Source organism: Heliangelus exortis, chromosome W (assembly GCF_036169615.1).
Source record: "Heliangelus exortis chromosome W, bHelExo1.hap1, whole genome shotgun sequence".
NCBI classification, from domain to species: domain Eukaryota; kingdom Metazoa; phylum Chordata; class Aves; order Apodiformes; family Trochilidae; genus Heliangelus; species Heliangelus exortis.
In genome coordinates, this window is record NC_092453.1 from 11,823,291 (window position 1) to 11,835,619 (window position 12,329).

The window sequence follows — 12,329 nt, forward strand, 5'->3', positions numbered from 1 at the left end:
TGAGGGTGCTGAGCCCCTGTGCCAGGTTTCCCAGAGAAGCTGTGGCTGCCCCATCCCTGGCAGTGTCTCAGGTCAGGTTGGATGGGGCTTGGAGCAACCTGGGCTGGTGGGAGGTGTCCCTGCCCATGGAAATGGGTTGGATCTAAATCATCTTTTAAGGTCCCTTCCAACCCAAACCATTCTATGATTTCTAGCTACATAGAAAGAATTGTTGTAATTCACATAAATTTTTTTTAAGTTCTAAATTTTGGCTGTTAAAGAAATTCATTATTCTTATCCTGATGGAGCTTAAATGTATTTAGGAAAAATTCTAAAAATAACCTCACTTAGTGCTGCTATTTTCAATCATTCCAGGTAAAGGGCTGTCACTTAACCACCTTTTTGCTGGTGAAGGTATTTTGTGAGTGACAGAAGTAATGTAGTGTTGGGTGAAGCTTCTCATATTTTCAGTCGTCCTCTTGTAAGGAGCCATCCTTTAACCTCCTGTCCAAAATCTGCTGGTTCTGTGTCATTGAAGGTGTCAAAAAAAATGCTGGCAATCCAAAAGAGGAAAAAAATATAAAGAATATGAATGCCATGAGCTCTGGATGTAGATGGCATCCCTGGAGGGCTTTCAAAGCTGTGGAGATGTGGTGCTGAGGGCCATGGGGCAGTGGTGGCCTTGGCAGTGCTGGTTAAGGGTTGGACTTGAAGATCCTAAAGGTCCTTTTCAACCAAAATTATTCTATATATATATATAAATGGAGGAAGAACCCCAAGCCACCAGTGGAGGTTGGTGGAGAACCTGCTGGAAAGCAGTTTGAAGGAGAAAGATCTGATGGAGAGCAAATGATTCCTGAGCCAGCAGTGTGCCCTTCTTGCCAGGAAGGCCAACAGAATCCTGGGAAAAGAGTGTGGCTGTAGGTCAGGGTGGCCACAGCTGGAATCCTGCATCAGGTCTGGGCTCCCCAGTTCAAGAGAGACAGGGATCTACTGGAGAGAGCCCAGAGGAGGGTGACAAAGGTGATGGGAGCATCCCTGAGGAAAGGCTGAGATAGCTGGGACTCTTTAACCTGGAGAATAGAAGACTGAGGGGAGACCTTATCAATATCTAGAAATATCTAAAGGGTGAGTGCAAGGAGGATGGAGCTGGATTCCTCTCAGTACTTCCCAGGGACAGGATGAGGGGCAATGGGCACAAGCTGGAACATAAGAAATTACATCCAAACAGAAATAAAAATGTATTTACTGTGAAGGTGACAGACTGGCCCAGGCTGCCCAGGGAGGATGTGGAGTCCCCTTCTCTGGAAATACTCCAAACCCACCTGGATGCAGCCCTGGGTGATCCTAATTTAGTGGTAGAGTTGGACTGGATGATCTCCAGAGGTCCCTTCCAACTCTCTGTGGTTAATTCTACCTCCTGATGTTCCAGGGAGCCCTGTGCATGGCAAGGAGTTTGTCTCTTCTCTTCATAACCTGAATTAAACTTGGCATTTGGGTGAGGAGATACCTATGTTTCTTTTTGCCTCCTCACTTGGAGCTCCAGAATGGGATAAAAAAAGTCCAATCTTGAGGTTCTTTGAGTTCTCCTTGAGTTATCTGGCAAATGGAAAGCAGCTGCCCCTTTAGGCATCTTCATTTTCAGACTCCTCAGCCCCTCCAGCATCATCTGGAAGTCATGGAGCTTGTAAAGCAAAGCTAAGAAAAAGCAAAGCTTGTTTGTTTTACGTGGGATGAACAACTCCACCTGAGGTCCTTCTCATCCAGCCCTTCACAGGGTTATTAAAAAGCAGCCTTGCAAAAGTGCTTCCCACAAGAAAAAGTCATTTTACTAACTTTCCTCCTTGTTCTTAGGGTTTGATTACATTCCAAGCTGCAAGTATTTCATCAATAGTCCCTCTTCCCTTCCCTTCCCCTTCCCCTTCCCCTTCCCCTCCCCTCCCTTCCCCCTTCCCCTTCCCCCTTCCCTTTCCCTTTCCCTTTTCCCTTTTCCCTTTTCCCTTCTCCTTCCCCTTTCCCTTTCCCTTCCTTGTGTAGGAATGACATCAAAACTTCCAAAAATCCTTGTCAGCCCTGCCAGAGTTAGTGAGAAGAGAGTTGGAAGGGACCCTAAACTCATCCATTCCCAAGCCCTTTCCATGGGCAGGGACACCTCCCACCAGCCCAGGTTGCTCCAAGCCCCATCCAACCTGACCTGAGACACTGCCAGGGATGGGGCAGCCACAGCTTCTCTGGGAAACCTGGCACAGGGGCTCAGCACCCTCAAATTCAAGAATTTCTTCCTCATGTTCAACCTCAATCTCCCGTCTTCAAGTTTTAACCCATTTCCCCTTGTCCTCTCCCTACCCCCTGGACACCTTCCAGGAACTCTGTGTCCTTCTGATGTTGGGGACTCCAGAACTGGACCCAGCACCCCAGGGGGGTCTCAGCAGAGAAACTCTGAGCCATATAAAGCAAAGGAAAGGGATGCACAAGGAATCCTGTGCCAGGCCCTTTTGGGTACTAAATCTTTGATTGGAATCTTTGATGGTTTGGAATCATTCAAGATGAGGGATTGGTGAAACGTGAGAACTTTTTGATGCCAACTTCTCTTCATATTTACAGGGAAACTTAGGGGCTAAACAGGGATGTTTTGAAACTCTTTTAGTTGTTTTTTTTAAAAAAATCAATCCATTTATATTGATTATATGATACAGGTAGAACAATAGTAATAGAAGAAGGAGAGTAACAGAGACCTTTAAATTCTTTCTTTGCAACTTATCTATGATTTGGAAAAATTTCTCCCTGGAAAGGGTTGTCAGGGTCTGGCTGATGCCAATTTTATGCCCCAAACAAGGCACGGACAGAATAACTGCTCAGAGACAAAGTTTGTAGCCTTTAAGCAGGAGGTATTTATTAACGGCCGGGGAGCAGCCAGGTTTTCCTGGGCAAACTGCTCCAGTTCAGCAATCTCACAATTCAGCTTTTATACAATTTTCCCAGGCAATTGCAACATACATTATGAATATTCATTATATTGCAACATCTACTTTTAATATTCATAATAGGCGGAGTTGAGGCAGAGTTAGAGGGTTGGTCTTCAATTTGGGGAGGATTTTTGGGGTCGTTCCTGTATTTCATCCTCTTGAACTGGTGTCCTTTCCATAACTTTTTCCTAATTTGGATAGTCTCCTTGTGCATTTGGCAGGGTCTTAGTGACCTTGGCTCATCCTAAAACTTCTGAGGCTACTGATGCCAAATTTTATGTTATTTTATAGTTTTAGTGTTCTTTTCTGTCAACCTGTCCTGTTCTCTCAGACAATTTATTACCTCCGTATTTTCCTAATGCTAAGCTTTCTTATAGTGCCTTGCATTTTATGTTTTAACTCGTTATTTCTCGAAGACTGCTTCCTTTTGGGTGGCTTCATTTCCCCCCTTTTCTTATAACACGAATTCTTTCGTCAAGTTCTAATCCTGCTGTTGGGGAATATCCTGTAAAGATGTCCCACCAATGATGTTGACCTACTTGAGTAACCTTTGTTAGGATATTAGGATATTCCACTTATATCTCTTTGTGTTCGTTTGTGGTATGACCAAGCGTTCCAGCCTTTGAGGCTTTGCTGTATAAAAGGTTGACAATCTTTCTGTAAATGTGTAATGTCTGTCTGAATGTTTATCCGTACTTTCTTCAGAGAATATGTGGGATCTAACAGTAACTTCAGTTCGTTTGACTGTCTTATTACTTGGGGTCCTATAAAGAGTAGATTATGCATTTCCCTACATTCTAGAGGTGGAGTAGCTTCATGAGACGGGTCCATGACTAAGTCTGTCGTGGATTTAATGGCCCATTTAAATCCTCTGCCGATCATGTTGCCTTGTTTACTAATAGGTTCAAGAATTTTAGCTTCTCTGTTACATGAAAACCAAGTTAATTTGTCTAGTTGGAATATAATTTCACACTGTGCTCTACCTCCTTTAAAACTATCCCATTGACAAGAAACCGGTCCCCTCCTTTGAACCCAGATAATGGGCTCTTTATCTTTTTCCTGGCTGTAAGTAATTAAGTTCTGTCTAGGGACCTTTTCTCCAGATTCAATTGTCAACATTAGTGTTTGTTTTTCCTACTAGGGCATCAACTTCTCGGCATCCTACTTGAATTTAGCCTCCTTTTTGTGCCACGAAAAAGGTGTTACTTTCCCATTCATCTATCGTATAAGGTTGATTGTTATGTAGAACATAAATCTCAAATTCGTTTTCCCCAGAGCGTGGTAGTGTGCGTGCACTAGACCATGGCCCTTCTGGAGTAGGGTCTTGGGATAAAACAATACTTATCAAGAGTCCAATGGTTAATGTTGAAAGGGTTTGAGAGGGAGCTGGATTCATAATGTCGGGTCTTCTTGCTTATCTTCTGGAGCTTTCTTGACTCAGGAATAATGGATCCATGTAGGTCATTCCTTGATCCGTACCGCAGTGAAGATAGTCAGCAGCACTTGGAAAGGTCCCTCCCACTTTTCTTATAGGGGTTTTCCTAAAAGATTCTTAACATACACCCAATCGCTGGGGTTAAACGGATGTAGCTTACACTCAGGTTGTTTGGGTTGGTGTTCTATCACCACCGTAGCATTTTTATCGAAACGTTTCCCCACTGCAATTACATAATCATAGATATACTGATTACCTATTTGGTCTATAGCATCCCCATTTACAATTTGCATAGCATAGGGTCTGCCGTACAGAATTTCAAACGGACTCAACTTCTCTTTTGATAGAGGTTTGACCCTCAATCTGATCAGAGCAATAGGCAAAGCTTGATACCATTGTAAATTAGTCTCTTGACATATCTTAGCAATTTGTTGTTTGATAAGATGATTCACCTTTTCCACTTGCCCACTGGCCTGTGGTTTGTAGGGCACATGCAATTGCCATTTAATCTGCAGTGCTTTGCTTATTGCTCTCACGACCTTTGCACAAAAATGTGATCCTCTGTCTGAAGAGATACTTCTTGGTACTCCAAACCGTGGTATGATTTCATTTAACAAAACTTTAGTTACTTCTCTTTCTTTGTTTGTTCTACAGGGGAATGCCTCAGGCCACTCAGAAAATGTATAAGTTAATACCAACAAATATCGAATACCCTCCTTTTCTTGGGAGTTCAGAGAAATCAATTTGCCATACTTCACCTGGGAATTTGCCTTGATTTATTGCTCCTTGGTGCATTTTGGTTCCTGTATTTGGGTTGTTCTTTAGGCATCATTCGCATTGGGATGTAACTTGCTTTATGGTGACGAATAATTTTGGTCCTGCTATTCTAGTTTATAAATACTGATAAAGTGGATCTAAACCCCAATGGACCTTTTCATGTTCTGTCTTTACAAATTGCCGCATTAATTTTTCTGGTATTATTAGTTGTCCCGTTTCTAACTGACCCCATCCATTATTTAATAATTTACCTTTATTTCTTCGAATCCACCTATGATCTGATTCCTGATAGTTTGGTTGAAAGCTAGTATCTAGCTCCCCTGGTACTAAAGCTGTTATAGTCACTTTTCGGTCCTTGCATCAGCTAATTTAGCTTCCGCATCAGCTTTCCTATTTCCTATTTCTGGAACAGTGTTACCTTTCAGGTGTCCCTTACAATGCATTATGGCCACTTGTTCTGGGAGCTGGACTGCTTCTAACAATCGTAGAATTTCCTCTGCGTGTTTGACTGCTTTCCCTTGGGTAGTCAGCAGTCCTCTTTCTTTCCAGATTGCTCCATGAGCATGTACGACGGAGAAGGCATACTTAGAGTCTGTCCAAATATTAATTCGCATGTTTTCTGCTAATTCCAGAGCTCGGATAAGAACTATTAGCTCTGCTCTTTGGGCTGAGGTCCCTGCAGGTAAAGGATTTGACTCGATTACCTCTTCCGTCGTAGTCACCGCATAGCCAGCCATTCTTACCCCTTGCTTTACGGAGCTGCTGCCATCCGAGAACCAATTGTCCGCATCTTCGAATGGCTCTTCTTTGAGATCCGGGCGACTGGAGTAGACTGCTTCGATTGTTTCCAGGCAGTCATGTTCGATGGGTTCTGCTAGAGTTCTTCCTTCTAGGAATGAAGCTGGGTTCACGATATTAGTTACTTGGATAGTTATATCATCTGATTCAGCTAGGATAGCCTGGTATTTTAGGAATCTGGAAAGTGATAACCAGTGGTTACCTTTCTGTTCTAATACGGCTGATACAGTATGAGACACTAACACAGTCATTTTCTGGGCCAACGTGAGCTTCCTGGCCTCTTCTACGTTTATAATCACTGCGGCCACTGCTTTCAGACAGCTAGGCCACCCTTTGCTTACTTCATCCAACTGTTTGGAGAAATAAGCCACAGCTCTCTTGTGTGGTCCCAACTGTTGTGCTAAGACTCCTAGAGCCATCCCTTGTCGTTCATGAGAGAACGGCCAGAAAGGTTTTGTTACATCTGGAAGACCCAAAGCTGGTGCTCTCATAAGCTCCTGTTTCAGTTTCTTAAAAGCCCCTTCTGCTTCAGGAGTCCAGGCTAGAATATTCTTAGTTTCTTTTAGCGAATCATATAATGGTTTAGCGAGTATCCCGTATTGATAGATCCATAGTCGACACCAACCTGTCATTCCCAGAAAGGCGCGCAAATCTCTCACCGTTTCTGGTCTAGGCATTTGGCAGATGGCTTCCCTTCTTGTCGTTCCTAGGGATCACTGCCCTCTGGAAACTTCATATCCCAGATATACTACTTCTTCTTGCACCAGCTGTGCTTTCTGTTGAGAAACTCGATATCCACTTATACCCAAGAAATTCAACAGAGAAATAGTCCATTCAATGCATTCTTCTTCTGTCTCTGTTGCTATTAGGAGATCGTCTATGTATTGTAGAAGAGTACCATCTCCCGGTGGCCTCTCCCACTGTTCTAATTCTTTGGCTAATTGATTCCCAAAAATTGTGGGACTATTTTTTTTATAACCTTGAGGTAACACAGTCCACGTGAGTTGGGTTTTTCTCCCTATATTTACAGATTCCCATTCAAAGGCAAAGATCTTTTGGCTTTCTAGAGCTAAGGGAAGGCAGAAGAATGCATCTTTCAAGTCTAATACCGTGAACCAGGTCAAATTTTCTTTTAATTTAGTTAGGAGTGTATAAGGGTTAGCAACTACTGGGTGTAGTGTCTTCGTTATTTCATTTACTGCTCTTAGATCTTGGACTAATCTATAAGTTCCGTTAGGTTTCTTAACTGACAAGATTGGTGCGTTAAAATCTGATTCGCATTCTATTAATAACCACAACTCTAGAAACTTTCTAATTATGGGTTCAATTCCTTTTCTATCTTCTAACCTCAGTGGGTACTGTTTTCTCACTACTGGCCTCGCTCCAGGTATAAGGTCAATAATGATAGGTGTTGCTTGTTTTGATTTTCCAGGTACGTCAGTAGCCCATACCAGCGGGTAGGCTTCACTCAGAATTCGCTCGATATTGTGTCTTTCAGGTTTTGGTTCTATGCAACTGATTGTTAGGCTTAGAGCTGCAATCAGTTGCTCTTCGTTTACTCAGAATTCCAATTTGTCTTTGTTGAATTTTACTGATGGATTCCCCTTTGTTTTCCAATTTTGTATTTAATAGGTTTCAAAAAGTAAGCTTTTTCTGGTTGGCCTGTTGCTCCCACAACTGGTACAAATTCATCACTTTTAGGCACTAGTTCCTGATTTAAAACCGAAAATGTTGCTCCTGTATCAATCAAAAAGTCTAATTCTTTTTCACCTTCTCCCAGTCTGGGAGGAGGCACTCCATATCCTGGGGCAAATGGCTGATATTCCCACAGGCTTACTTCACTCTCTTTTCCACTGTCCCTTCTTATTAATTTGAGGCACTGTTGTCCAATACTACAGGCATCACTGCAGCGTTCCTTAGGTTTTAAGTTTTTCTTATCCTTTTCTAAGGCTAGTACTAGGGGATCCTGAGGTGCCACATTTATCCCACATTCCTTCTGCCACTCCAGTTTATTTCTTAGGGTAAAAAAAAAACATATCACAATACATCACTTCATCGCATTTGCCTAGCTGGCGGAGGAACAGCATGAGTTGTAAGATTGTGTTATAATTAATTGTTCCTTCTGGTGGCCATTTTTCATCTCCGTCTAACTTATACAAAGGCCACCACTGTGTACAGTATTTTAAAAGTGTCTTTTTACTTATGTTCCCCCCTGGAATCCCTCCTAAATCTTTCCAGTGTTTCAGGATACATCCCAAGGGGGTTTTCATATTTACATCTTTACTTTGTTGTCTTCCCATTACTATTCTCTGGATTTATGTCTCTTTGTTTAACCGGGTCGAACTCCTACCCGTAAGTACTATATCTTGCTTTGTTTCATCACTTCATGCACGCAATTTTCAATCGCTTCGTTCGTCTCTAGCCTGGCTTCTCGCGAAGAACAGGAACCGTAGAGCTGGACTCCCCACTCACTTTGCAGCGATGCTGCGTCTCAGTCACTCTCACTCATACTTGCACACTTTATATAAACATTCCTACCTTCTGGTTTATATCTGAACAGACTGCTTTACCAAGTAAGGTCACAGGATGTCGATTGCGGACTGTGAGATACTGGTTTGCTGTCGGATATCCGATCTGTGTTATCACATAGCCACAGGACACCGCTGCAAGCTTTAAATTTCAAGCTACATGTTAATAAGAAATTCTCCATATTCCAAAACCTTTTTCCCAAGAGAGATTCTTGGACACACTCCCGGACCTACAAAGCAATCCTAGATTAGTTAATGACCATCCTTAGTTATAAACTGTCTGTATCCTTAACCCTTAAATCACAACCTTACGGTCTTAAACACCTTATCGAACAATATTTCACACAACAAAAAAATAAACCAAGGACATCAAGGTAAAAGGAGAACACATAAGACTCCGTTCCAGCAGGACTCTAACCCACTTCGGAGAACACACAAGACACTGCTCCGGCAGGACTCTAACCTGCTTCGGAGAGCACACAAGACACTGCTCCGGCAGGACTCTAACCCACTTCGGAGAACACACAAGACACTGCTCCGGCAGGACTCTAACCTGCTTCGGAGGACACACAAGACACTGCTCCGGCAGGACTCTAACCCGCTTCGGAGGACACACAAGACACTGCTCCGGCAGGACTCTAACCTGCTTCGGAGGACACACAAGACACTGCTCCGGCAGGACTCTAACCCGCTTCGGAGGACACACAAGACACTGCTCCGGCAGGACTCTAACCTGCTTCGGAGAACACACAAGACACTGCTCCGGCAGGACTCTAACCTGCTTCGGAGAGCACACAAGACTGTTCCGGCAGGACTCTAACCTGCTTCTCTCTATGGGCCTCTAACCCAGCAGGGATTAATGCCAGGGCGTCCCCTCGGCTTCCCTTCGGGCGGTAACGTCTTACCCCCGCTTCTCAACAAAGCGCTTTATCTTAAAGGATAAATACCTCTTAATTTGGAGCAGAAGGTCCTTGTCCACCGATGCACATAGGCCCGAGGGGTCCGGGAGACTCTTCTGACAAAATTCCGTCGAGGGGGCCCAGAGAGGGTCCCGGGCCCCTGGGTCTAGGCTCGGGAGGACTGTTTCTCCTGCCTGGCTCGCCAAATTATGATGCCAATTTTATGCCCCAAACAAGGCACGGACAGAATAACTGCTCAGAGACAAAGTTTGTAGCCTTTAAGCAGGAGGTATTTATTAACGGCCGGGGAGCAGCCAGGTTTTCCTGGGCAAACTGCTCCAGTTCAGCAATCTCACAATTCAGCTTTTATACAATTTTCCCAGGCAATTGCAACATACATTATGAATATTCATTATATTGCAACATCTACTTTTAATATTCATAATAGGCGGAGTTGAGGCAGAGTTAGAGGGTTGGTCTTCAATTTGGGGAGGATTTTTGGGGTCGTTCCTGTATTTCATCCTCTTGAACTGGTGTCCTTTCCATAACTTTTTCCTAATTTGGATAGTCTCCTTGTGCATTTGGCAGGGTCTTAGTGACCTTGGCTCATCCTAAAACTTCTGAGGCTACTGATGCCAAATTTTATGTTATTTTATAGTTTTAGTGTTCTTTTCTGTCAACCTGTCCTGTTCTCTCAGACAATTTATTACCTCCGTATTTTCCTAATGCTAAGCTTTCTTATAGTGCCTTGCATTTTATGTTTTAACTCGTTATTTCTCGAAGACTGCTTCCTTTTGGGTGGCTTCATGGCCCAGGCTGCCCAGGGCAGGGCTGGACTCCCCATCCCTGGACATATTTTAAATTAAGCACCAAATGTACCCTGAGGCCTCTCCTGCCACCCATAAGAAAAATCCCATGGAACAAAATAAGCCACTTATTGAAAACTTGATTTTCCCTTCACCTGGTCTGGAAAGCAGCATTAAAAAAACATAAAATAGAGGATTTAAATTTGGTTTATCCCTGGTGACAGTGATGGATTCTTCTTTGTGAAATCTTGGTGAATATAGAGGATGTTTAGAAGAAATAGAAATTCAGAATTATTTCTGTTTTTCATGTTTATTCTTTAAAGTCACCCTGATGTTTTCAGCAGCATAACTGGAAAAGGGAATTTGTATTTCCCTTATTTGTAACCATCAATTTCTCTTTATTTTCCCATTTCTTTGTAGTTTATAAGCAAATTAGAGGAACACATCACACATGACCTACACTAAGTTTTGGAAATAGGAATTCTTCCCCACAATCAGTTCATTACAGGAACAGTAGCCCCAAAATTTTTAATTTTACCAATTTTTAATGTTCCATGAGGAACAGGATGGTTAAATGGCTCTGTGTGATGGTAGTTACAAGAACTTGTAATTAAATTGTATCTCAACACATTGGCATTGGGATGAGGGGAAACCTGTGCTTTCAGTCTGCTGTCTGGCTTTTGAGGGTTTCATTTTCAAGAAATTTTGGATTAATGCATAGATGCTCTTATTTACCTGGGTTTTTTAAGCTATTTTGTTTTTCAAGGGGGAAATTTCCAAACCCTGAAGCCAATACAGAGTCTCCACATAGCAAACCTAAAGCCATTCCAGGGAATTTTCCTTTAAAACATTGAGAACAGAAAAAACACTCAAAATTTATTCTCATTATTTAATCCTCCTTTATTCTTCCCCCCAACACCACTGGGAGATTTCTGCCATTGCTTGCACTGCTCTGAAACAAAACAGAGAAGGGGGAAGGGATTTTTTTTTTCTTTTATTACCTTTCAGAAATGTTTCTGGAATGGGATGGGCTTTTTCCAAACCTGTTCTTGGACATATTTGTGCTTAATCCCAAGATGAATGAACCATGGGCTGCTACAGGAAGAGATGACATCTTGCTCAAGATGTTCTGCTGCATTTTTCTTGATATCAAGCTGGCACCACATTTGCAGAGGCTGTTCCACTCCAGGCTGGCCCCAAACACTTGACCAAAAAGAAAGTGTTTACTAATAACAAAACCCAACCATCCTATTGGAAAGAAAAAAGATGGATATAACACTACAGGGTAGATAGAATTTTTTTGTTGCAATAGGAATCAAAATCTTCAGTACCTCTCTTCCCTCCAGAGAAACTTGACAAGAGAATGGATGTTGCAGCTCCTAAAAAAAGGGGCTTTCAAGATGCAAATAAATGAGATGCTTACTCAAAGCAGAGAAAAAAATCCATTGAATCATAGAATGGTTTGGGTTGGAAGGGATCATAAAGATCATCCAGTTCCAACCCTCTTGTATGTCCAGGGACACCTCCCACTATACCAGGTCTACTGGAAAAAAAAGTCTGGACTAATAATGACAAATCTGAACAAACAATGACAAGTTTTCCCATTCCCACCCTAATCTTTTAGATTTTGATGAGTGAAACTTGCAGCTCCTTTCCAACCAGGATGGTTCTAAGAAATGAGAGGAAGAAAAATGGAATGAGAAAAATGGAATTTTCATGGAATTGTTCTTGAATTGAACATTATTTTTCTACAAGGAATTCATCATCTTGCCTTGAGGTGGACTCTGTTAATTCGAATCCATTAGAAAACTTTGCTTAATTTATTATTCAACAGTCATAATTGCTTCCAGGATTTTGGTGAGGAACACTGACTGGCTCCAGGATGGAGGTACAAGATCCCCAAGTGCTTCTCTGTCTTTCAGACATGGTGATCACTCATCCACTGCTGCACTTTATGAACCAGGCTGCACAAAATGAAGTTTTGTCCCAAAAGAGATGAGACTTGATAAATATTTCAGGAAAATGAGTTGAAGAATGCAGTTTTTATGTCTTTCTATCAAGAGTGTTGGCGAAAATGTCATCTTTTGCTTTATAGTTCATTTTGGAACTGGTACTTGTAGTTCTTAAACCTCTAGAATTAC

The 12,329-nt window shown here is 42.4% G+C and overlaps 1 protein-coding gene across 3 annotated transcripts in view; it reads left to right on the plus strand.

Moving 5' to 3' along the window:
- LOC139789299 (dymeclin-like) overlaps nucleotides 1–12,329 on the plus strand; it is a 185,890-nt gene that overhangs the window by 115,358 nt on the left and 58,203 nt on the right. Inside the window, exon 15 of one of the 3 annotated variants that reach the window (XM_071729820.1) lies at nucleotides 11,197–11,308. The exons of the other annotated variants lie outside the window; for them this stretch is intronic. Within the exon in view, the coding sequence (XP_071585921.1) occupies nucleotides 11,197–11,268 (72 nt within the window). The 3' untranslated portion in view covers nucleotides 11,269–11,308. Of the gene's footprint in view, nucleotides 1–11,196; nucleotides 11,309–12,329 lie in introns of those variants that run through there. 3 annotated transcript variants of the gene reach the window in all.